Source organism: Petromyzon marinus, unplaced genomic scaffold, assembly GCF_048934315.1.
Source record: "Petromyzon marinus isolate PM22_M1 ecotype Great Lakes invasive population unplaced genomic scaffold, UKy_Petmar_22M1.pri1.0 PM_G_Scaffold_36, whole genome shotgun sequence".
NCBI classification, from domain to species: Eukaryota; Metazoa; Chordata; class Hyperoartia; order Petromyzontiformes; family Petromyzontidae; genus Petromyzon; species Petromyzon marinus.
The window spans coordinates 89,353-114,830 of NW_027422939.1; the positions used below are offsets into that span (position 1 = coordinate 89,353).

Sequence of the window (25,478 nt, forward strand, 5' to 3'; positions counted from 1 at the left end):
CCTTTTTAACAAGGATTCATGTCTACTGCATAACCACAATACCTACAGTCAAAATGCAAACAAAAACATACTATGATAATATATGTGGCATTGTCCTTGAAACTGATTGGTCCACACCAATGACAATGCATCATATATGATCATAGTATGTTTTTTGTTTGCATTTTGACCGCAGGTATTGTGGTTAATGCAGTAGACATGAATCCTTGTTAAAAAGGTTTCAGTTTTGTTGTCAGAAAAAAGGGGGAAGACCCCTACTGTTACGTTTGTAACTTGTTGTGTAATTGTAACGTGTTGTTGCCATCGTGAAATATACCGCTTTGAAATTGGGTCCACATTTTTTTAAACCACCCTGCATTAGCGTCTTACAAATTTACCCACGATAAGCCAATTTGGTTGACCCATCATTTGCGACGATATGCAGATCTCTTCTGGAAAGACAAATAAATTAAAGCAGATCTAACAGAGCCCAGTGAGCCTTACCCTGGTAAAATTAAACACGGCTTGAGTTTATGAAGCGCTTTGCTGCACTAATAAATCTGAATGTTTGTTTTAGTAACCACCCACCCCCACACACCGAGTTGGCTTCAAGTCTCAGCCGTAGTGGGCGGGGTCACACTAGGGACGAGGAGGGGGCGGTGCTGTAGTAGGCGGGGTCACACTAGGGACGAGGAGGGGGCGGTGCCGTAGTGGGCGGGGTCACACTAGGGACGAGGAGGTGGCGGTGCCGTAGTGTGACCCCGCCCACTACGGCACCGCCCCCTCCTCGTCCCTCCCCTCCCCCTCCTCCTGCCGCTCTCATCAACTCCACTTCGCTCTCTCTCTCACAGCTCCCATAATCTCTCTCTCCTCTCTCTCTCCCCTTCTCTCGCTCATCCGCTCCGTGGGCCCCTTCGCGCACACGACGACGGGACTACGCAGCGGTGACGGGGCCCGTCTGAGACCGACCGTAACCGAGGTCCCGGCCACACTGCCGTCGAGTTCTGTTCACGCTCCCGCCCGCCCCGCCCGCCCGCCTCCCGGCTTCCAGGGAGGAGTGAGAGACGGCAAGCAGCCAGCAGCAGCAGCCAGCAGCCTGTGGAGTTACAAGGTTTTGTCTGGAGACCCCGTTAAGACAAAATCCACGACTACAAACAACCACGTGACCAGCACCACCACCACCAGCACGTGATCACCAGCACGTGGTAATGGCTACCTTTTGTCGCACGCTGCTGCTGTTGTCGCTGTCTGTGTGAGCAGCAGCAGCAGCACGTGGAGGAAGTGGGGTTGGTTGCAAGTGTGGAAGTGGAGAGAGACGGAGAAGTTTGTACTTGTTTTGTTCACGATATTAATTATAAATAGATGGTGATGCTGCTGCTTGCTTGCACAGCGTCACAAACTCTTGCGGTTCTGCGAGGTCGCATTCGTAAACAACAACACTTTGTAAAGTTGTTGCGTGGTGTGAAGTAAACAAGTTTATGTCGTCCGTGATGATGGTGTGGTTGTTGTGGTTGTTGGTGGTGGTGGTGGGGTGTTCTGGGCTCCCTTATTTATGTTTAATGATTGTTGTTTGTGACAATCTTTGAAGCCGTAGCAGCTATACGTTGATGATGGTGTGGTTGTTGTTGGTGGTGGGGTGTTCTGGGCTCCCTTATTTATGTTTAATGATTGTTGTTTGTGACGATCTTTGAAGCCGTAGCAGCTATACGTTGATGGTGGTGTGGTTGTTGGTGGTGGTGGGGTGTTCTGGGCTCCCTTATTTATGTTTAATGATTGTTGTTTGTGATAATCTTTGAAGCCGTAGCAGCTATACGTTGATGATGGCGTGGTTGTTGTGGTTGTTGGTGGTGGGGTGTTCTGGGCTCCCTTATTTATGTTTAATGATTGTTGTTTGTGATAATCTTTGAAGCCGTAGCAGCTATACGTTGAACAAGTCGGATTGATGAGTAACTCTGATAACTTGGCACAAGTTACATTTTGATTTTTATGCTTTCGTGACTGCAGGGATTCTTATTCTTGGTTCTTTTTGGTAAAGTCACCACGTAGAAGGGAAACTATAAAATAATAAAAATATAACACAAAATTCTCACGACGTTTCGACTGCAACACAAGCAATCATCATCAGGTGTGAAAACCACAGCAAGAATATTTTGTTGTGGTTTTCACACCTGATGATGATTGCTTGTGTTGCAGTCGATACGTCGTGAGAATTGTATTATTTTATATTTGTATTATTTTATTGTTTCCCTTCTATGTGACTTTACCGAAAGAACCAAGAATAATAATTTTATTGTTTTATATTTTTATTATTTTATTGTTTTATATTTTTATTGTTTTATTGTTTCCCTTCTACGTGGTGACTTTACCGAACGAACCAAGAATATTTTAGCACAAGTTGTGGTGGTGAACGGGGCCTTTGGCGTTTGTGGTTTACGTGGCTGTGTTATTGTTTGATTTATTGTTCTGATATACAGCACCTCTAATGTATTTTTGCCGTAATTACGGTACTCTTATTCGTAGTTTAAAAGTAACGTGTATAGATTTTACAAGTTCTAAGTTACGAGTGAACGACTGTGTCTGATTTTTCGTGGCTAACGTGGCTGTGTTAATGAGCTCCACGTGGTTAATACACGTGGCCGATTTACGACTGCGGTCATTTATAAAGGTGTATTATAAGTGCTGTGTTTTACAGTATAAAGTACCACCACCACCGTGTGTGTGTACAGACGGTGGGAGCGGTTTAATAGGACGTGTGATAATATGCCTGACACATTTCTTTGCATTTTCTACATACGTGTAAAATCTATGACACTCAAGCGCATGTTTAAATAACTTTTGCTGAATACAAATACGGGCATGTTACATAACGCTTGAACAATGTAGTATTGAGATGCTGTGAATCACAATGGATGACGTAATTGTTATGGCGAGTGGCTTTTTAACAATCGATTCGGCAAAACAAAACTGAAACCTTTTAACAAGGATTCATGTTACTGCATTAACCACATACTATGATAATAAAAAAAAACATACTATGATAATATATGATGCATTGTCCTTGAAACTGATTGGTCCACACCAAGGGATGGCTTTCTTGGTGTGGACCAATCAGTTTCAAGGACAATGCATCATATATGATCATAGTATGTGTTTTGTTTGCATTTTGACTGCAGGTATTGTGGTTAATGCAGTAACATGAATCCTTGTTAAAAAGGTGTCAGTTTTGTTGCCAGAAAAAAGGGGAAAAAACACTATTATTATATTTTGGTACTGGCAAAGGAGGTCTAATGATGGAAAACGTTGATCCATCTGAGCAGTGTCCGCTCACTCTGGCTGACACGTGTGTACTCATTGTTGTATTGTGTCTGTGTGTGTGTGTCCGTGTGTGTGTGTCCGTGTGTGTGTGTCCGTGTGTGTGTGTCTGTGTGTGTATGTCTGTGTGTGTGTCCGTGTGTGTGTCCGTGTGTGTGCAAGCAGGTTGTTGTTGTTGTTCCTCCCCCTTTGAAACTCCTGCCAAGGTGCTTACACATAGAAGAACTTCAGTGTACACCATACACAGCAGGTTGCAACATCCTTGTACAAACACACACACACTCACACACTCATATACACACTCACATACACTCATACACACTCATATACACACTCATATACACTCATATACACACTCACATACACACTCACATACACACACACATACACACTCATATACACACTCATATACACACTCACATTCACACTCATATACACACACACATACACACTCACATACACACTCACATTCACACTCATATACACACACACTCACATACACACTCACATACACACTCACATTCACACTCATATACACACTCATATACACACTCACATACACACTCATATACACACTCACATACACACATATACATACACACATACACACTCACATACATACACACATACACACTCATATACACACTAATATACACACTCACATACACACTCACATACACACTCACTCACATACACACTCATACACACTCACATACATACACACATACACACTCACATACACACTCATATACACACTCATATACATACACACACACTCACATACACATACACACTCACATACATACACATACACACTCATATACACAACAACGACAAAGATCCCCCATATTACCTTAACAGACTGTATACACACATACACACTCACATACACACTCACATACACACTCACATACACACTCACACACACACTCACATACACACTCATATACATACTCACACACATACACACACTCACATACACACTCACATACACACATACACACTCACATACACACACATACACACACTCACACTCTTACTGCATTACGCCAAGAATGCAGTAAGTGGTCAGATCGTAAACATTCGGGATAATTATTCACCCAAACAAAAATTATATCGTACGTACTGATCACACCCCTAAACTCACTTAAGTCATGTACTAAGGTGTGTCTTGATAATGTTAACTGGTTACTTGACGGAGTGACCACACCCCCCCCCCACCATACTGATAGATGATTTTTAAAAAAACGAACGGATCAATGAATGACTCATCACGTGCTAATCACTCATCAACATCCTGTTGTCAAGAGTGATTTAATATCACTTCTCTGTGTAGTAATTTCATGGCGGTACAGGGCTTGCACAGTCAGTGCAAGATGTATTCAAAGAGCACTGCCCAATTTTAAGTGAACGTGAAATTGCATGCAACAAAGTAGCAAACGTGTTACGTTGAACTGGCAATTGCATTTACGTAGATATTGCGTTTTACATAAGCATCACATGGAGCTACTGTGTTTGTAATATAATGGTTCCATCTGCTTCGTTTTTATGAAATGTTTTATTTATTTAAAGCATCATGATCATACATTACTGCTGCTAACCACTAAATGAATACATTAATTTCCTTTCAATTTGTGAATATAGGTGCACGTGGCCATGCGAGATCTGAAAGTGATGTGTGTAAGGGCGGTCACACGCCTATCACTTGATTAATTGCAGTTTTAAGTCAGGGTTGAATGTTGACGCATTGATCCCCATTGCCTTGTGATCTCTTAAGTGGCCGATCATTCGTTGTTCCTAACAAATCGCCAGTCCACCGACGTTGGAGAATGAGTGGCTTCGCCTTGACCTAACGAATGTACCTGCATCAACCCTGACTGCACACCCCACCCCCCTTGTTGATGTAACAATATAAATCCTTAAAACGGCCTAGCAGCGCAACGTCCCACTGCTCTTTATTTTGTTGTCGTTCCGCAGCAGCCCGGAAGATGAAGCCCCGTGCGCCGGTACCACCGCTGACGCGGTCCCAGTCCCAGACTGGGACCCCCAACTTAGACCCACCGGACGGTGGCGACGGCCCCCCAGTGGACAACGTGGAGCTCAACGTCATCCTGCCGGGCGGGGCGCACCACGTGGCCCGAGTCGACGGGAGGTGCGTGTCGTGCACTTGGATTATTTACACAAAGATAAACAGACAAAGATCCCCCGTGTAGCCTGTAACAGACTGTAGGGGCAAGTGCTGCTAGTGAGCAGCACACAAAGACAAAGATCCCCCGTGTAGCCTGTAACAGACTGTAGGGGCAAGTGGTGCTGTTAGCGAGCAGCACACAAAGACAAAGATCCCCCGTGTAGCCTGTAACAGACTGTAGGGGCAAGTGCTGTTAGCGAGCACAGACAAAGATCCCCCGTGTAGCCTGTAACAGAGTTGTAGGGGCAAGTGCTGTTAGCGAGCACACACAAAGACAAAGATCCCCCGTGTAGCCTGTAACAGACTGTAGGGGCAAGTGCTGTTAGCGAGCACACACAAAGACAAAGATACCCCGTGTAGCCTGTGACAGGCTGTAGGGGCAAGTGCTGTTAGCGAGCAGCACACAAAGACAAAGATCCCCCGTGTAGCCTGTAACAGACTGTAGGGGCAAGTGCTGTTAGCGAGCACACACAAACACAAAGATCCCCCGTGTAGCCTTAACAGACAGTTGGGGCAAGTGCTGTTAGCGAGCACTTATGAAGGCCGGAACGGTACACGAGGGGGTGGGTGGCCAGCACCACGCCCGACCGCCTTTGTCTCCCCAGTGGCAATGTTTTTATCCACCGCACCAGGTACTCATTTGAGGCTGAGTCGACCTAGGGGAGGCCCGGGACCCGTTCAGATAATCGTCACCGGTGTTGGCCGTGAGCGGGAATCGAACCCGGGTCGCCAGGTTCATAGCGCAGCGTAGCGCTAACCGCTACACACACACGCACACTCATTCCATTCCTGCGGGGATCAAGCGATGGATGGGTAAGCATTTTATGGCCGCCCAAGTTTGGCACAGGCGTAATGGGTTCCGTAGACACACCTTCGTATAGACAACTCCTTTATTACAACACAGCGCTCCCCGACAGTCCTGATGCGCTGCTACAGCCCTAGGGACACGGCCTACTCCCAGCGTGCCGTGACGCTGGCAACGCTCTCGGCTCCTCCGCTGTGATCACCCTAGGGGGGGCTGACCACTGACCCCGGCCCAGGGTCTACACTCTGGTTTCCTCTGACCTCGCCCTTATAAGGGCGTAGGGCCGGGGAGTCCCTGAGTGGAGTTTAATGAGAGTGGTGAGTGGAGTTTAATAAGAGTGGTGAGTGGAGTTTAATGAGAGTGGTGAGTGGAGTTTAATAAGAGTGGTGAGTAGTTTAATGAGAGTGGTGAGTGGAGTTTAATAAGAGTGGTGAGTGGAGTTTAATAAGAGTGGTGAGTGGAGTTTAATAAGAGTGGTGAGTGGAGTTTAATGAGAGTGGTTAGTGGAGTTTAATAAGAGTGGTGTTTAATGAGAGTGGTGAGTAGAGTTTAATAAGAGTGGTGAGTGGAGTTTAATAAGAGTGGTGAGTGGAGTTTAATGAGAGTGGTAAGTGGAGTTTAATAAGAGTGGTGAGTGGAGTTTAATGAGAGTTGTGAGTGGAGTTTAATAAGAGTGGTGAGTGGAGTTTAATAAGAGTGGTGAGTGGAGTTTAATAAGAGTGGTGAGTGGAGTTTAATAAGAGTGGTGAGTGGAGTTTAATGAGAGTGGTGAGTGGAGTTTAATAAGAGTGGTGAGTGGAGTTTAATGAGAGTGGTGAGTGGAGTTTAATAAGAGTGGTGAGTGGAGTTTAATGAGAGTGGTGAGTGGAGTTTAATAAGAGTGGTGAGTGGAGTTTAATGAGAGTGGTGAGTGGAGTTTAATGAGAGTGGTGAGTGGGTTTAATAAGAGTGGTGAGTGGAGTTTAATATTGTGGTGAGTGGAGTTTAATGAGAGTGGTGAGTGGAGTTTAATGAGAGTGGTGAGTGGAGTTTAATAAGAGTGGTGAGTGGAGCTTAATAAAAGTGGAGCTTAATAAGAGTGGTGAGTGGAGTTTAATAAGAGTGGTGAGTGGAGTTTAATAAGAGTGGTGAGTGGAGTTTAATAAGAGTGGTGAGTGGAGTTTAATGAGAGTGGTGAGTGGAGTTTAATAAGAGTGGTGAGTGGAGCTTAATAAGAGTGGTGAGTGGAGTTTAATAAGAGTGGTGAGTGGAGTTTAATAAGAGTGGTGAGTGGAGTTTAATAAGAGTGGTGAGTGGAGTTTAATAAGAGTGGTGAGTGGAGTTTAATAAGAGTGGTGAGTAGAGTTTAATGAGAGTGGTGAGTGGAGTTTAATAAGAGTGGTGAGTGGAGTTTAATTAGAGTGGTGAGTGGAGTTTAATAAGAGTGGTGAGTGGAGTTTAATAAGAGTGGTGAGTGGAGTTTAATGAGAGTGGTGAGTGGAGTTTAATAAGAGTGGTGAGTGGAGTTTAATAAGAGTGGTGAGTGGAGTTTAATAAGAGTGGTGAGTGGAGTTTAATAAGAGTGGTGAGTGGAGTTTAATGAGAGTGGTGAGTGGAGTTTAATAAGAGTGGTGAGTGGAGTTTAATGAGAGTGGTGAGTGGAGTTTAATAAGAGTGGTGAGTGGAGTTTAATAAGAGTGGTGAGTGGAGTTTAATAAGAGTGGTGAGTGGAGTTTAATAAGAGTGGTGAGTGGAGTTTAATAAGAGTGGTGAGTGGAGTTTAATAAGAGTGGTGAGTGGAGTTTAATGAGAGTGGTGGACGTGCTGCGTGGGTGGGCGAATGATCCACGGTAAAACTGGCTCCACGTGGAATGTTTCTGTGCTCACACAGCGGGTTTTAAATGCATTAAAATAAATGTGTTATTTTCACGAAGCATAAATCTTCATGGCCGCGAGGTCAAATTGCCCTCTTTGCAAGCAATTTTATAACGAGCTATTTCCAGTTGTCTGTAATGTGGTCATCTTTTGGGTGATTGCATCTGCCGGCGTGTTATTTTTTTGGGGATTTGTTAAATGCGCAAATAATCGCTATGGATATAATAAACACGCCATTTTATTTCTTGGAAAACATTTACGGTCATTTTGAATACAACATTAAAAATATATTTTGTATCCATGCAACACGTTTTAACTTGTTAAGCCGTGTTTGAAATCCATGAGTGTGAACAAGACGTATGATTGATCCCCCTCCTCGTAATACGTTAGGATGGTGAGTGTTTTGAAGATGCATTGTGTACAATTTTTTACTTACATTCCATACTCATTGCTATGGCCCGTAAACAGTAATTTAAATTACACTCCACACATCGAATGTAAACATGACACAAACGCATTCGCGAGCGTTCATAGCCAGACTGTAAGAATATCACGCTGCATCTTTTGAACAATTTTCTGGTTTCTAAATTACGAGTCGGGCCTCAGTCGGGAACAACAAATGTCCTGCGCATTGCTCACAGTTTGACGTTGACTTGGAGCTGCGGTCTGTGCTGCTGCTGCTGCTGCCCACGTGTTGCTGTGTGAGCAGCAGGACGGTGATGGACCTCCTGATTGAACTCTGCGGTTCCTACTGGTTGAGCCCTGACGGCCACACCCTGGAGCTGCTATCGAGGGACGATGCATCGCCTCTACAGTACGGGCCCAGCACACCGCTGGGGGCCCTCGGTGCTGGGACGGCCCTCCTCAAACCTCGGCCCGCCGGCGATGACCGACTGGAGAAGCCGATGCAGCCCGTTGTCCCGGAGGTAAAGCGTTGATTCGCTGACGCGGCCTCGTCGTAGACAAGACTTTGTACAGTCGAAACGCGCTGAAACCTGCGTAGAGATCTCGGAGTGACAAAGCTGATTAGCAAAATGGACGTGTAAGCAAAGTGGCCCGGTTCATGCGTACATGCAAATAACTATTATTAGATGAATTATAAGAGTTTGAAACTACACTTTGAGCTAGATGTGGCTATGGGTGTGTGTTAACACAGCATGTGTGTACGTTGTCAGTACACAATTTTAGTTAAATTCTCCTTAAGTACATTTTAGACGTCATTGCCTTCAATTGGTTAGCTTCTACATTAGGCGTCTTTCACACATTTCCTCGGCCGTGTCGTGCTTGTTGACACTTTGTAGAAAGTCTCGCGTGTTGTTACAGGTAAAAGGATGTTGTACAGTTTTGTATTAGGGTCCATCTGTGGATTACCGTGTTATATACATGGCTCTCCGATTTGACCTTTGTGACAGTGTGCCGGATTCATTTCTGAACCTTGCACGCATGCTGCCGACTACACCGTCACGCGATGAGTATCATCGGGAAACCTTGACCCTTCGGGTCAAATCTACTTATGAATGGAAATATTTGTGAGACTGGATTTGGTTGGATTTTGGTATCTTGACTAATGAAACATGATGAAATGCCATTATCACATCATGCCTCACTGGATGCACCGGTTGGTGTTACCCGCCAGTTTACAACTTGCAATTTATCAATCTTTGAAATAGCGTGATCAACCGGACTACGCGTTGATTGTGTTTTGACCGACCGACTGTGTTGCTTTATATGGTTTCCAAATGTTTATAAACCCTGTTTGTCTGGTATGCTTCTCTCTCTGTGTCCCCTGTTGTATCTGTGTTAGTTCCCCAGTACTTGGGTGTCTGTGTATACATCTGAGGTTATGTGTCTCCCCTCTCTCGTAAATTTAGCTCTTCTGTACCTGATGATGGCTGCTTGTGTTGCAACCGAAACGTCGTACGCTATTATGTTATTTTATTATTTCTTATTTATACGTGACTTTGCCGACAAAAAAACAAAGAGTAACTACATTTTGCTTTGGCTCAGTTCGCCTGCAGATCATGTTTTTACCAGGCTATACTTAGCATTCATCCAATAGAAAATTTATACTGAATGATGATGCGGATGATGATGATAATACTTATCCATGGGTGGAATATGCTATGCAAACATTCTTATTTAAATATTTTTTTTTACTTTTAAGCATCTTGTATAAACATTGCAACCTAATTAATTTTAAAGGAAAATATTTCCCTCTCGTCACTTCACCGGCTGTGATTATATTTATCACTTGCATTCAGTGAAAAGGATGGATTGCTTTTAGATCAAAGTATTTACGCGCCATACTTGGCTTTATTGAGAAGAGAGAGTTGGACCGTTCCGTTCTTCTGTGCAAAGTTGAAGTCTGCTTCGAAAAGCGTACGATGCTTTTTGTTGTTAAATCTTTTAAATTTGACTGCCTCGTTACTTGGTAGTAATGAGGAAGTCAAATTTCCTCTTGGAAATATGTGAATGGTTGGAGTAAGATTTCAATTGGTAAAAGGAGACCGGCAGTCTTATGAATAATACGAAGGGCTAAGATGCAGCCACTTTGTGTGACTATTTGAGTGGGACTGTGGTGGTCAGGCAGAGTTGGAGTTGGTCAGTTTAACACGTAGCAGGCTTTCGCGACCAATATCATCCATCATAGAGGTTTTTGGGTTAGACCGCGTATAAATATATAAATGTTGTGTCGTGAAAACCCGCCACCACCCGACACAGCCAACTAGTAAGGGCTGTCGCGTAAACAGAACGTGGACGATTCGTCACTAGTACAGCACTCGTGTGTAGTGTATAGTGTAGTGTATAGTAGTGTATAGTGTAGTGTATAGTAGTGTATAGTGTAGTGTATAGTAGTGTATAGTGTAGTGTAGTGTATAGTAGTGTATAGTGTAGTGTCTAGTAGTGTATAGTGTAGTGTATAGTAGTGTAGTGTATAGTGTAGTGTACTAGTACAGCACACCGGTGTGTTGGGGAGCCAAGCCACAACATTTACAATCTGAGTACGACGTTTTGCCAGTAATTACAACCAGCTTCATCAGGCGACATCCAGAGTTGTGGAGAAGTCTTCCTGTCTCGTTCCTTACAAGGAGGCGTAGATGCGTTTACTTTTGATTTATAGCCAGGTCAGCCTATACTGTCATAGTTTTATGCAACTGTTTCCATATTTCCTACTTTATTGACACCAACACAAGTACAATTAAATTACAATAATGAAATGCTCTTAAACAGAGATATGGATACATATTGGTAATTAGAGACATGTGTTTTCCATGATATCCAAATCTATTACGTATTTCCAATTCTACTCTGCATTGTTTAGTCTGAAATGTAATTTAAGCATGCTTAGCAACTGCAGGTGCTTTAATCCTGGGGATCAGTGAACAAGGCCTTGATCTTCTCTCCGGTGGTGGCTTTGCATTGTACACCAGGATCAGGGGCTAGTTTAGAATGTTTAGCGAGTATGTAAATGTTGTGAAAGCCCAATTTTACCAGAGGCCATGGTACATTAGTTGATATTCTACCAAATGACAAAACGTCTTAGATTTTATCTTGTGATGGTTGTTTATTGTATACTAGACACAGAGGCATATAGCTGGATACAGACCGATAACCTTTGGTGCATTTATTTTCATCTTACAAGTTTAACACGTAGGCTTTCGTGACCAATATTATTCATAATAAAGGCTTTTGGGTTGGATCGCGTTATTTATAAACGTGTCGTAACCCTTATTGTTAAATTAATTATATTGCAACTACAATTCCTTATAGGGGAAACTATTAGTAATTAATAACAATTGAATAATTACCAATCTATTATATAATTACAATACCCTCCCCCTATCCACCTCTAATCGCTGTGCCTGATATGAGTTAAATGATGACGTCACCCTACTGCTGCTCTATTTAAGACCGGGAGCAAGCAGAGAGGGCTTCACCATTCTGGCGAATTGCCCGATGATGCTGGATCTAATCACCAGCGAAACGTCGTATTCACAATGTTGTAAATTATGTTGTGGATTCACTCTTCAACGCGCAAATGGGCTAAAGTAGTGAACTAATTGTCTTTTACTCTTTGGTTCTATTCGGTAAAGTCACCACGTAGGTAAAAAAATAAAACAATAAAATTCTCACGACGTTTCGGCCACAACACAAGCGGCCTTCATCAGGTGAAGGGATCAGGCTGTCTCGAGGACAGCGCTGGAGTGAAACACAGCCACGCTCAGACTACGACCTTTAAGTTTGGCTGTGTTTCACTCCAGCGCTGTCCTCTAGATGGGCTGGTCCCTTGACCTGATGAAGGCCGCTTGTGTTGTGGCCAAAACGTCGTGATTTTTGTTTTATTTTTTTACCTACTACGTGACTTTACCGAATAGAACCAAAGAGTATGGATCCTTGCAGTCACGAAAGCTTCAAATCTAGAATATTTTGTCTTTTGTGAACGTGACACATGTTTACTGCTTTGGCCATGTCGGGTGGTGGAGGGTTTTACGACACATTTATAAATAATGCGATCTCACCCAAAAACCTTTATCGTGAATCATACAAGTTACACGATGAATTTGCTTAGTTAGAGGCTCTCCCCAGGGGTACAAATGCATGCATCCTGTCATCCAGGATATATGGAATATTACACAGCAGCATTTGTTAAGCAGGTTATATACTGGTGATGTGACCCAGAAATTCGAAACCAGCTTACTTTCTGAAATCATGCTTTGTCTGCACTGCTGGAAAATATTGGTCTGGAAGGTCCATAGGCAGAATGGATGAAACATCATTACAAAAAGGTTTTTGTTGGGACTGAGCATGAGCCCAGTACAGAGTCACAGTACAAGGGGGGGAACAGAAAGACAAAACATAATTTTACAGTCTGTTTATTATGTATTCATTACCCATGATCCTCCACCACAAACTTGAGTTTGTGTATAGTTTTTCTGTTTTCTGCTGCTGAATCCACCATAGCTTTAATGGTGCTGCTGTTCTAAACAGCTGGAAACAGCATTTGTTTAAAAGGGCAATTCACAAGGTCGAAACTGGTGCAGAGTTTTCCTGCAAAGGCAAAGGCCCCATTGGGTGAGAGACAAATACAATAACATTGTTATTTGTGTGAAGAGGTGGGCTTCCTGTCCCATTGAACCTCCACTACAGCACATCGTGAGGTTTTAGACTGTAATTCAGACCAAGTGTAACCCAGTTTTAGTCCCCCTTAATCCACAGCCTAGCCCAGTATTTCATTTTTAAATGGAGAAATTTAATGAACGTTGACAGCTGGATCCTAAGAGGGTAAACAAAGACGGGATTTTTTAACTACAGCATTCAATTCGTCGATCCTCTACTTAAATCTCTTAATTCTAGATTTAAAGCTTTCGTGACTGCAAGGATCCATACTCTTTGGTTCTATTGGGTAAAGTCACGTAGGTAAAAAATAAAATAACAAAAATCACGACGTTTCGGCCACAACACAAGCGGCCTTCATCAGGTGAAGGGACCGTGCTGTCATGAGGATAGCGTTGGAGTGAAAACAGCCAAGCTCAGGTCATGGCCCATGCACCTCCTACGTACATCGTGCTCATGTTTATACTAATTCCTTTGTCAAAGCCTGTTGCTTCCTCCCACACAGCTTAAAGGACGCGACCTGGGCTTGGCTGTTTTCACTCCAACGCTGTCCTCGTGACAGCACGGTCCCTTCACCTGATGAAGGTCACTTGTGTTGTTGTGGCCGAAACGTCGTGATTTTTTTACCTACGTGACTTTACCGAATAGAAGCAAAGAGTATTACATCACTTAATTTGTTTTTCAGCAAACGGTGCGGCTGACGGTGAACTACTCGCGAGCGCGTAAGAAGACCGTGGTTCTGGCGAGCCCGCGCGCGGCCCTGCAAGCGCTGCTGCCCGACATCTGCAACGAGTGCGAGCTTAACGTCCACCACACCGCGCTGTTCGGGGACGCCAGCGAGACGGAGCTGCTCGATACGTCGTGCTCGCTGTCCGAGCTCGGCGTCAAGGAGGTGTACGCTGTCGACAGGAGCAGAGGTTTTGTTTTAACGTTACTTTTGAGCTGATGGAAAAGAACAAAAAATTCGTTTCGATTTGAAGCTTTCGTGACTGCAAGGATTCATCCTTCTTTGGTTCTTTTGGTAAAGTCACCGCCACGTAGAATGAGAATAAAATAATAAATTAATAAAATTAAATAACACAATAAAATTCTCACGACGTTTCGGCCACAACACAAGCGGCCTTCATCAGGTGAAGGGACGAGACTGTCTGGAGGACAGCGCTGGAGCCGCTTGTGTTGTGGCCGAAACGTCGTGAGAATTTTATTTTGTTATTTTATTTTATCAATTTATTATTTTATTCTCATTCTACGTGGTGGTGACTTTACCGAAAGAACCAAAGAATAAAAAATTAGTTTTATCATGGCGGTCCTTTATAAGGCTGGCTTAAAGCCTACCTTCCCTGCAGTTTCTTTTAGACTTGTCAATAGAACCTCCTGGTTATTGACCTAGAATTCATCTTCTTTGGTTCTTTCGGTAAAGTCACCACGTAGAATGAGAATAAAATAATAAATTAATAAAATAAAATAACACAATAAAGGTCAGACGACAGGTCTGTTCCTTTCACCTGAAGAGGGCCACTTGTGTTGTGGCCGAAACGTCGTAAGAATTTTACTGTGTTTTATTAATTTATTATTTTATTCTCATTCTACGTGGTGACTTTACCGAAAGAACCAAAGAAGATGAATCCTTGCAGTCACGAAAGCTTTAAATCGAAATTTGACCTAGAATTGTTTATTTTATCGGTATGACTTTTAAGATAACAATTTGTTTTAGACGTCTGTATATATGTGTGTATGTGTTCATGTGCGACTATATTTTGTACATTACAGGCCTATATATAACGCGTAAAAATGTTTCTTATATCATCATGCAATACATTTTTTTATATTTCATTTTGATGCCTTCCACACTACCCTGATATACCTGGAAATAATTCTGTTCTCATTTCAATCGTTCTGATGTACAGTCTATTGTCTAAATTTTGATTTAAAGCTTTCGTGACTGCAGTAATTCATATTCTTAGCTCTTTCGGTAAAGTCACGTTGAAGGGAAACAATAAAATATATTTTAAACAAAATATATTTTATTATTTTATTGTTTCCCTTCAACGTGACTTTACCGAAAGAGCTAAGAATAGTCTATGGTCTGTTTATGGTTTTTTTTCTGAGATTCCAAATGCAATGACACTTGTCTTCCTTTCACGTACTTTTATCATTATTATAGTTCATTTGGAATCGCGGACCCCCATGTGGTGATGCTTTAAACCGTGTGCACCTTCTGAAGTTTTAATTTTTTGATATTCTACTCATTTGTTTCACCTCTAAAGTTTTCAGACATCGGTATATCTTTTGGGTTTCAAGGTATTTTACTTGTCAGCATCCTGGAAATATGCCCTGGTCATCTGACTTTCAGTTTTGATACCCCCCCCCCCCTCCACTATAATAAATAGCCTTGCTATCCACGTAGAGGTCTCTTACAAGTATATTCTAGTTGCTGTGCCTACTTTTGTGACAGTGTTCATAACTGCTAGCATTTTAAAAGTAAATAGTGCACGTGGTATCTGCTCAAATATCTCTAGTTAGATGCTGATGTGAGCATTGCTTGAAATCAGTCCGCCCGGCAAACTCTCTCAGTCTGCTCACTCTCGGTCTAGTCGCCTCTGGTTCTTTCGGTAAAGTCACCACCACGTAGAATGAGAATAATAAGATAATAAAATAACACGATAAAATTCTCACGACGTTTCGGCCACAACGCAAGAGGCCGTCTTCAGGTGCTTAAGGTTGTGTGAAATCCCTCCCCGTAGAGGTTAAATTTCGATTTAAAGCTTTCGTGACTGCAAGGATTCATCTTCTTTGGTTCCTTCGGTAAAGTCACCAACACCACGTAGAATGGCCGAAACGTCGTGAGAATTTTATTGATGGTGACTTTACCGAAAGAACCAAAGAAGATGAATCCTTGCAGTCACGAAGGCTTCAAATCGAAATTTAGTCGCCTCTGCCTCGTGCTAATTTGTGTCAGTAGGCAAAGCGCATGAATTGGCTTCGAACCTAAAGCCGCCGTGATTGGATTTCTCTGTCGTTCCTTTGGCTACCCATGCATAGCAAAGGAGGTCTCATAATGTAAATGCTCACCCCGAGCCCTCGATACTCTGATGGTGCGCTGTTTTTGAGTTGCACGCCTTTTGGCGTCTTCTGGTCCAACACCAATGGAGACTAGGCTCTAAAGAAAAGCCGTCTCGCGTGTGGACCAATCAAATTCAAGGACAGTGCCAATATTATTATCAGAGTTGTCTTTTTGTTTGCATTTTGACTGCTTGTGCTGTGGTTATTGCAAACACGATGCCTTGAATAAAGGTGTCAGTTTTTGTGCCAGTCAAAAGGGTAAAACCTATTACTAATGCAGAGGATTGTTCGTGTTATTTGTTTGTGCGTGCGTGCGAGTTTATGAGCTGCATGTTTGGGCTTGCTGGCTGCTGGAATCGAGCACGGAATGTTCACACGTCCCGTGTGCGGCCACCATGTGGGTGAACTGACTTCTTGGCCGCATTAATAATGGCTTGGGAGGCTTAGAATGTCCGTGCTTGGACAGCTCCATGGTTACCGTGACGGGCTGCAAGTTTCAACCCCTTGGCACAATCAGCGCCGTTCTCTGCTGCGCGCTTTGCTGCATTTTGTGTGCCACCAGCGCCACCCGGTGGGAAATTGAAGAAGTGTAAAATATATAAGCTTAGCTCTTTCGGTAAAGTCACGTTGAAGGGAAACAATAAAATAATAAAATATATATAAAACAATAAAAATTCTCACAACGTTTCGACCATAACACAAACGGTCATCTTCAGGTGTGAAAACGTCGTGAGAATTTTTATTGTTTTATATATTTTTTTATTATTTTATTGTTTCCCTTCAACGTGACTTTACCGAAAGAGCCAAGAATATGAATCACTGCAGTCACGAAAGCTTTAAATCGAAATTTAAGTGTAAAATATTTTTTTTTTACAATCCTGCCATCTAGTGGAGAAGTATTGTTACAATGAACAATGTGAACGCTCCGTAGAGGTGTACCTAAAAAAAATATATACACAAGTATGGTGTAATATGCATGTTTATATCAACATTTAATAAACCTTGATAATTTTGGTACGTGCGTGAAAATAGTACACCTTTTGCAATTTGAAGTTTCTTGGGTTTCAAGCGTCGTACAATTAATAAAAAAATAGACCATGTACTGAAAGGCTTAATTAATTTAACTTTAATAATAGTTGGGTTTTTCCCCTTTTTTCTGGCAACAAAACTGAAACCTTTTTAACAAGGATTCATGCCTACTGCATTAACCACAATACCTGCAGTCAAAATGCAAACAAAAAACATACTATGATAATATATGGTGCATTGTCCTTGAAACTGATTGGTGCACAGGTATTGTGGTTAATGCAGTAGACATGAATCCTTGTAAAAAGGTTTAAACAACAACAAAATAAAAATTGAAAAATTCTCACGACGTTTCGGCCACAACACAAGTGGCCTTCATCAGGTGAAGGGACCGTGCTGTCATGAGGACAGCATTGGAGTGAAAACAGCCTCCCACACAGCTTAAAGTACGCGACCTGGGCTTGGCTGTTTTCACTCCAACGCTGTCCTCATGACAGCACGGTCCCTTCACCTGATGAAGGCCGCTTGCGTTGTGGCCGAAACGTTGTGAGAATTTTTTTTTTGCTTGTTACGTGACTTTAGCGAATAGAACCAAAGAGTACCCTGTGGATGTATTGAGTGGCTCTCTTTGCGTTACAGAGCTGGGCCATGGCCTGAACGACAACGCAGACCTCCCGGAGAAAAAACACAAAGGGCTTTGGAGCTTTTTGCGGCCAAAGATAAAGAAGGTCAGTACGTGACACACTTGCACCCCTGCGTATTTGAAATTGAGCGGTGTTTTTTCTTGCCGTGGTGTTCTCTTGTGACTTCATTAAACGGTGTGTTATTCTCTTGTCGAGAGGAGTGTCATGTGTAGATACACGGAGACATGTTTGTAACAAGATATAGTAATAGGTTTTACCCTTTTGACTGGCACAAAAACTGCCACCTTTATTCAAGGCATCATGTTTGCAATAACCACAACACAAGCAGTCAAAATGCAAACAAAAAAGACAACTCTGATAATAATAATATTGGCACTGTCCTTGAATTTGATTGGTCCACACCCGAGACGGCTTTTCTTAGAGCCTAGTCTCCACTGGTGTTGGACCAGAAGACGCCAAAAGGCGTACAACTCAAAAACAGCGCACCATCAGAGTATTGAGGGCTCGGGGTGAGCATTTACATTATGAGATCTCCTTTGCCAGTAACAAAATATATATTTGTAACAAGTCGGTGTGTTTATAGTTCAAATGTATTCTGGAGGCATTTGCTTTTTATTTTTATATTTCCGCTTATATTTGAATATACTAACACGTTGCGTGCAGAAGCTTGCTTTGAACGCTGTTGGGACATGTTCTTGCTGTTGATACTAACACACGCAACCAGCTACTTCTAGCTGTTTTGGTTATTCTAACAACTTCCCCCCGTGCGCATTGTTGAGTATTTGCTGTCTTTGCTTACCCGCGTGTCATGTCCTCATTCTGCTGCTGTGGCTTTCCCAGAGTGATGATGATGATGTTTCCGAGCGTGGTTCCAACAGCTCAATGCATGGTGACAGTAGCAGAGACGTAAGTACTAACTCTGTTTACAGCCCCGCTAACGATACTAACGGCAGTGCTAAACAGAAAATAATTCCTCATGCTTGTGCTCACAGCGGTAAATGTCGCACAGGCCCATCACTTTTTAGCGCTAACCCCGTTCCCTTTTAATACTCAGTTGCCCTTGAAGAACTGTCTTGAATTATGGTGCTATGATTCAAATTAAAGCTTGCCTTTGGCAAAAAAACCTTGAAACCTGTCAACATGATTCATAGCTTCAAAGCTAAAGCAGACTGTGTCATTAAAATGTTACGCATTTTTTTGCACATCAAACTGTTGAAAAAGATAATTTTCCGTCATGCCGACCTTATAATTCAACGTGAAAGACATTTTTTTAAATATAATACAACACTCGTAATTACCCTTTTTACATTTTAAAATGTGGCATTGATATTTTGTGGGGAGCTTATAAGGTCCCCACAAAAATATCAATGTGTTATGCAGTGTAGTCCTATAGTTCGTTATCTTTGTTTTCTGGTTCACTTTATTGTTAGAATCGTATTGGAAAATAATTTTAGCTATCAACTAAATCAGTTAATGCCATTTTGAGAATTTGTGTAAGTTATCTTGGTGGAATAAGTTGTACAGGTGTAGGTGTAAACTGCAAAACAACAACTTTCCAGAAATTATTCACTGGTAAAACATGTTTTAGACCAATTTAGCTGACAGTGCACCCTTTTGGAAGCATTAGCGATTTATTTAGCTGTATAGTATGATTCATGCTGATTCCATTGATGTTGAGAATCATCAAATTCAGGGTAAGTACTGTTAATTCAGTGATCACTGTACAACTGGATTGTTGAATGATTAAATTACAGCCGATTTTAAGTTTATATTTATCACATACCTTGATTTACTTTTGAAATATTTAAATTCAAATGTATCAGTTTATTTTAATGCAGATGTATCGTGGTTGCTGTAGGTGTCACTCAATACACATTTAAATTGTTGGTGCGACATGTTTTTTGCGTATATATGTTAACAGTTATTACAATGTACTATTTAAAAGGTTAATACAGTGGTTCTCAACCCGGGGGGTGGGAAGTATGCCCCTCTATGGGAAGCACAAAAAACTTTCAAGCGGGGTGCAGGCTGTGGCATGAATACCGTGCGTGATACATTTATCATGTGCAAGGGGAGGAACCCCATCGCCATATTTGCAACAACAAAACACCAATAATTTTGATTTAAAGCTTTTGTGACTGCAGTAATTCATATTCTTGGCTCTTTCGGTAAAGTCACGTTGAAGGGAAACAATAAAATAATAATGTATATATAAAACAATAAAAATTCTCACGACGTTTCGACCATAACACAAACGGTCATCATCAGGTGTAATGTTGTGTGCATACAGTGCAATGTACATTTCAATTCGAAGCGTGTGCAGGCTTAATGCCAAGATCAACGTGGCTTCTCCAGTTTGTGATTTACAGGACGTGCCACAGACTGAGACCGGTGCGGTTTTAGGTCCAAATTTGAGCACACGTTTGAATTTGCCGTTACTCTGCCCCTCTTAGAACTTACTCTCTCGTATTTAGTTCAAAAGCAGGAGACTTGTTAGCGGCACGTCTCCCTGCGCGCTACACCATAGCACGTAGGCCTTGGCACTTGAGTTGTAGGGTAGGGACCACGTGGCCAGGTGCCGCTTGCCCTCCACACCCATCGGAAAATAAAGTGAGCTGGTGAGTAATATTTTTGTCGATGTTATCGCTGACCACTGGCAAATCCTGTTCTTAAAGCTTTTTGTTGTCGATTTATATGACGTTAAGTGTTTGTTTAATGAGGGTTTTCTTTATTCATATTCTTAGCTCTTTCGGTAAAGTCACGTTGAAGGGAAACAATAAAATAATAAAATATATATAAAACAATAAAAATTCTCACGACGTTTCGACCATAACACAAACGGTTTTTTCACACCTGATGACGACCGTTTGTGTTATGGTCGAAACGTCGTGAGAATTTTTATTGTTTTATATATATTTTATTTTTTTATTGTTTCCCTTCAACGTGACTTTACCGAAAGAGCTAAGAATATGAATTACTGCAGTCACGAAAGCTTTCAATCAAGGTTTTTTTTGTACCATCCATTGTGGTGAACCGTTTTAAGTGATAGCCCTTTGCTGTTTTTTTTTTTCCAGAAATTATTAATAACCTTACGCTACAGTTGCGCTGCTCTTAAAAGTAAGGTTGTAAACAAAAAACGTGCACGGGTCCACCAGCAGAAAAGGAATCTTTATTTCCCTACATCCCATAGATGAGTTGTGAGCTGACTTTTGTTAAATGCTGCGAGCCGTTAATAAAAACGCCTCTCATTTATTTTCTTTGGTTCTTTCGGTAAAGTCACCACCACGTAGAATGAGAATAAAATAATAAATTGATCAATTAAAATAACACGATAAAATTCTCACGACGTTTCGGCCACGACGCAAGCGGCCTTCATCAGGTGAAGGGACGAGACTGTCTGGAGGACAGCGCTGGAGTGAAAAAGCCAAGCTCAGACCGCGACCTTTAAGCTGTGTGAGAAGAAACAGAGCGCCTTGACAAAGGAATTAGCATAGAATTTAGCATTTAATTGGCAGACTTAGCACGATGAACGGTGTAGAGAGGGTGAACATGTGCAGACCGGCGAGGGGGCGAGGGGGAGTTTACATATCGATGGTGTGAAAAGGGAATTTAAGCAGCCGCGAAACGTTTGGGATACCACTACTTGGAAAAAAGATACTGTACCATTGAAAATTAGTTTAATGTTCGGTTAAAATCGAAACCTCTTTATTTATTTGCCCTCCAGCAAGACTTTTTCGACGGTGACCTAAAGGAAGTAAATGGAAGTGCAGCGCGCAGCAGTATCTTTGTCTGCTTTCACCGTGTGCATTGGCCGAACGAACAGCGCTTGAATCCCTGGAGGAACGTGCAACCCCACCCACACCCAACCCTGTAGAAAGCGTGACACAACTTATTGTGCTGTTTCAACAATATCCCCCCTCTCAATACTGCAACCTATGTCGTGCTCAGTAACGTTCGGAGCCTACTGATGCTGCGCGGACACGTGTAGGCGGACACGTGTAGGTGAACACGTGTAGGCGGACACGTGTAGGTGAACACGTGTAGGTGAACACGTGTAGGAGAACACGTGTAGGTGAACACGTGTAGGCGGACACGTGTAGGCGAACACGTGTAGGCGAACACGTGTAGGTGAACACGTGTAGGTGAACACGTGCAGGCGACTGAATGGGTGGAGCAGCACATCGGCAAACGCCCGTTGGGCAGCACCGCGTCACGAGGGGCCTTTGGCGTGAACTTTACTGTGCACCGTTGTGCCAACGCTATGCAGGTCGGGATATGAGAGGGTAATGGCATCGTTGGCCTGCATGAGCTGTACGGTCACAGCATGGATATACACGTCACGGGCTGAGCTGTCACTAGCCGGCTTCGCCCGGGACTTGGGTCCACCACGCCCGGCCGCCTTTGTCTCCCCGGTGGCGATGTTCACACACAACACGGCAGTTACTCGTTTGAGGCTGAGTCGACCTAGGGGAGGCCCAGGAGCGGTTGAAATAATCGTCGCCGGCGGTGGCAGTGAGCGGGAATCGAACTGGGGGTCGCCGGGTTCGTAGCGCGGCGTAGCGCTAACCACTACACTACAATGCGTTAGGCTTACACACACACACACATAGACACACACAGATACACACACATACACACAGATACACACACACATACACAGACACACAGACACACACACATACACACACAGACACACAGTCACACACACAAACATACATACACACAGACACACACACATACACAGATACACACAGACACATACACAGCGCGCTAACCACTACACAACAATGCTTTACGCTTCCACATAGACACAGACACATACACACACACATACACACACATACACAACAACAACAACCGCCATTCGCCACTAAGTGGCGGTGACGTCACCACGACGCTTGTGCCAGGCTATGCTACACTACAATGCGTTAGGCTTCCACATGCGCGGGTCACGTGACAGATTTGACGTCACAGCATTTATGTTTTGCCGTGCAAAAACAAATACATTATTGAGCTCCCCCCCCCCCCCACCAAAAAACTAAAACAAAAGTGTATTTGTATAAGGTTTGCACGGTGTACAGTCTGTAAAGTACCCACATGGCAAATTTAAAGTTTGTTGCATGTCGGGAAGTTCGCTAAACATTTTGAACAGACACATACTCACACCTTTTTGTCTTTTACATATATGGAGATAAAATAAACCTAAGGCTTTGGTTACTTAATCTCTTTGTTAACAAAATTGTTATAGCAACCACACTTCAAAAACAAAATTATGAAGCCTTTTCAGGCTCCTTCAAAGTTTTTTGTGGCATTTACATGCTGTTTTATTGTGATACTGCATATGTTTAATGCATTGGCAGTATGTTGAACGTCTTTCACATCGTGCATAGCCAACCAATGACGTAGCGTCTGGAATATAAATAGTTTCCATTATTGGCATGATACTCGAGCTGAGTATCATGAAGATGCTCCTTGAAATCGATTATTTCTTATATACCTCTTTACCTAATATTTCACGTCATTCAAAAATTAAAATTGCACTTAAGTTAATCATACTTCAACAATCTCCCACTGACCAGCATGGCAATGTGTTACACCCGTAAGAATAATTACATGTTCAGGAAAGTTGCACTGAGTCTGAAGACTCCTATTCAAGAGGGTCCTGCACAGGGATGTTTGGCCAATAGCTGTAAAAAAAACAAATTTCAACGAATTAGTTTTTGGATTTCAATAAAGTTCTTTGTTACATAACACACCACCATTAGTAAATAGTTATATTCTTAGCTCTTTCGGTAAAGTCACGTTGTTTTGTATATATTATTATTTTATTGTTTCCCTTCAACGTGACTTTACCGAAAGCTAAGAATATGAATTACTGCAGTCACGAAAGCTTTAAATCAAAATGTATTAAATAGTTGTACAGCATTGTGCCGGAGATAGGTTTGGCTTTGGTGGATATCTCATAACAACTTTGTGTTTTAATAGGGGTTTTTCCCCTTTTTTCTGGCAACAAAACTGAAACCTTTTAACAAGGATTCATGTCTACTGCATTAACCACAATACTTGCAGTCAAAATGCAAACGAAAAAAATACTATGATAATATGTAGCATTGTCCTTGAAACTGATTGGTCCACGCCAAGGGACGGCTTTCTTTTGAGCCTCGACCCAAATTGGTGCTCGACCAGATGACGCCAAAAGGCGTGCATTGTGGTTAATGCAGCGACATGAATCCTCGTAAAAAGGTTTCAGTTTTAGGAATAGGTTTTACCCTTTTGACTGGCACAAAAACTGACACCTTTATTCAAGGCATCATGTTTGCAATAACCACAACACAAGCAGTCAAAATGCAAACAAAAGAGACAACTCTGATAATAATATGCACTGTCCTTGAATTTGATTGGTCCACACGCGAGACGGCTTTTCTTAGAGCCTAGTCTCCACTGGTGTTGGACCAGAAGACGCCAAAAGGCGTACTAAAAGGGTAAAACCTATTCCTATATCTTGTTTCTGGCAAAGGAGGTCTCATAATGTAAAAGGTTTCAGTTTTGTTGCCAGAAAAAAGGTTGAAAAACCCCCTATTATTACATTTTGGCTACTGGCAAAGGAGGTCTAACGATGTAAACCTTGTGTCTCCTGCTCAGAGCCCTCCAGGCCAGCCGCGCCTCGCACAGGAGACCGGAAGAAGCCGGTCACCCCCTCCCGCACCGTTGGCCTCGCCTTCGACCCGGGCCGCTGGAGCCACGTCGCCGCTCGGCACGCTGCGGCGTCGCACCAAGCCCCGTGCGCCTCCTCCTCCTCCTCCCCCCCCATGCACCACCGCCTGGGGTACGCAGGCTGCCGGCCCCGAGCCGCCGCCTCCGCTTCCGAGATCTGCCCCAGAACAGGCGCGGCCGGCGGCGTTGTTGTTGTTGTCGCAGCCTGGATCCACTCCTCCTGTGCAGCCCGGCGTGGAGAACGAGCGTCGAAGGCGGAGCAGCTCCGCACGTGAGAGAGAGAGAGGGCTCTCACGTGCTCACATTTTCCATTTTTTTTATTTTTATCAAGTGCCCTTTATAGTTCTATCGATTCAAGGCCGATTTTTTTTTTTTTACGACGGAGCGGCGCTTTTTGGCCCTGTTCAAAATGCGGGAATTTAAGCTGTGCCATCGGGCAAACGTTTTGATTTAAGCGAAAAAGTATGTCTAAAAAAAGCTTCTGTTCGTTTCGTCTTGGTAACAACCTGCAAGCATCTCGGGGAGCAAAAAGTGAAATTCCATTGCTTTTAGTGCAGTGAACTGCTTAGGCACAATACCTAAACTTAAACACATTCTCCTGCGGAGGGAGGAGCTGGTAGGAACGTTGTTGGGTTGCTCGGTCAATGGCCAGGGTCAACGGCGGCACCACCACGTGGTGTGTTCCGTAAATATGCCCGACTGTGAGGGCAGGCACAAGCCAGCGTGAGTAGGTTAAACGTTGAGTTTTATAAGGGCACCACGGGGTGACCAGCCCCTC

The 25,478-nt window shown here is 43.0% G+C and overlaps 1 protein-coding gene across 1 annotated transcript; it reads left to right on the forward strand.

Moving 5' to 3' along the window:
• The first annotated feature begins 811 nt into the window (after positions 1-811).
• On the forward strand, positions 812-25,123 carry LOC142915841 (uncharacterized). Its single transcript, XM_076061480.1, has 8 exons — positions 812-1,184; positions 3,457-3,497; positions 5,269-5,443; positions 8,848-9,064; positions 13,939-14,170; positions 17,982-18,070; positions 18,827-18,892; positions 24,629-25,123. The coding sequence occupies exons 3-8, from the start codon at positions 5,280-5,282 to the stop codon at positions 25,121-25,123; spliced, it is 1,263 nt and encodes a 420-aa protein (XP_075917595.1). The 5' UTR covers positions 812-1,184; positions 3,457-3,497; positions 5,269-5,279.
• The last annotated feature ends 355 nt before the right edge of the window (positions 25,124-25,478 follow it).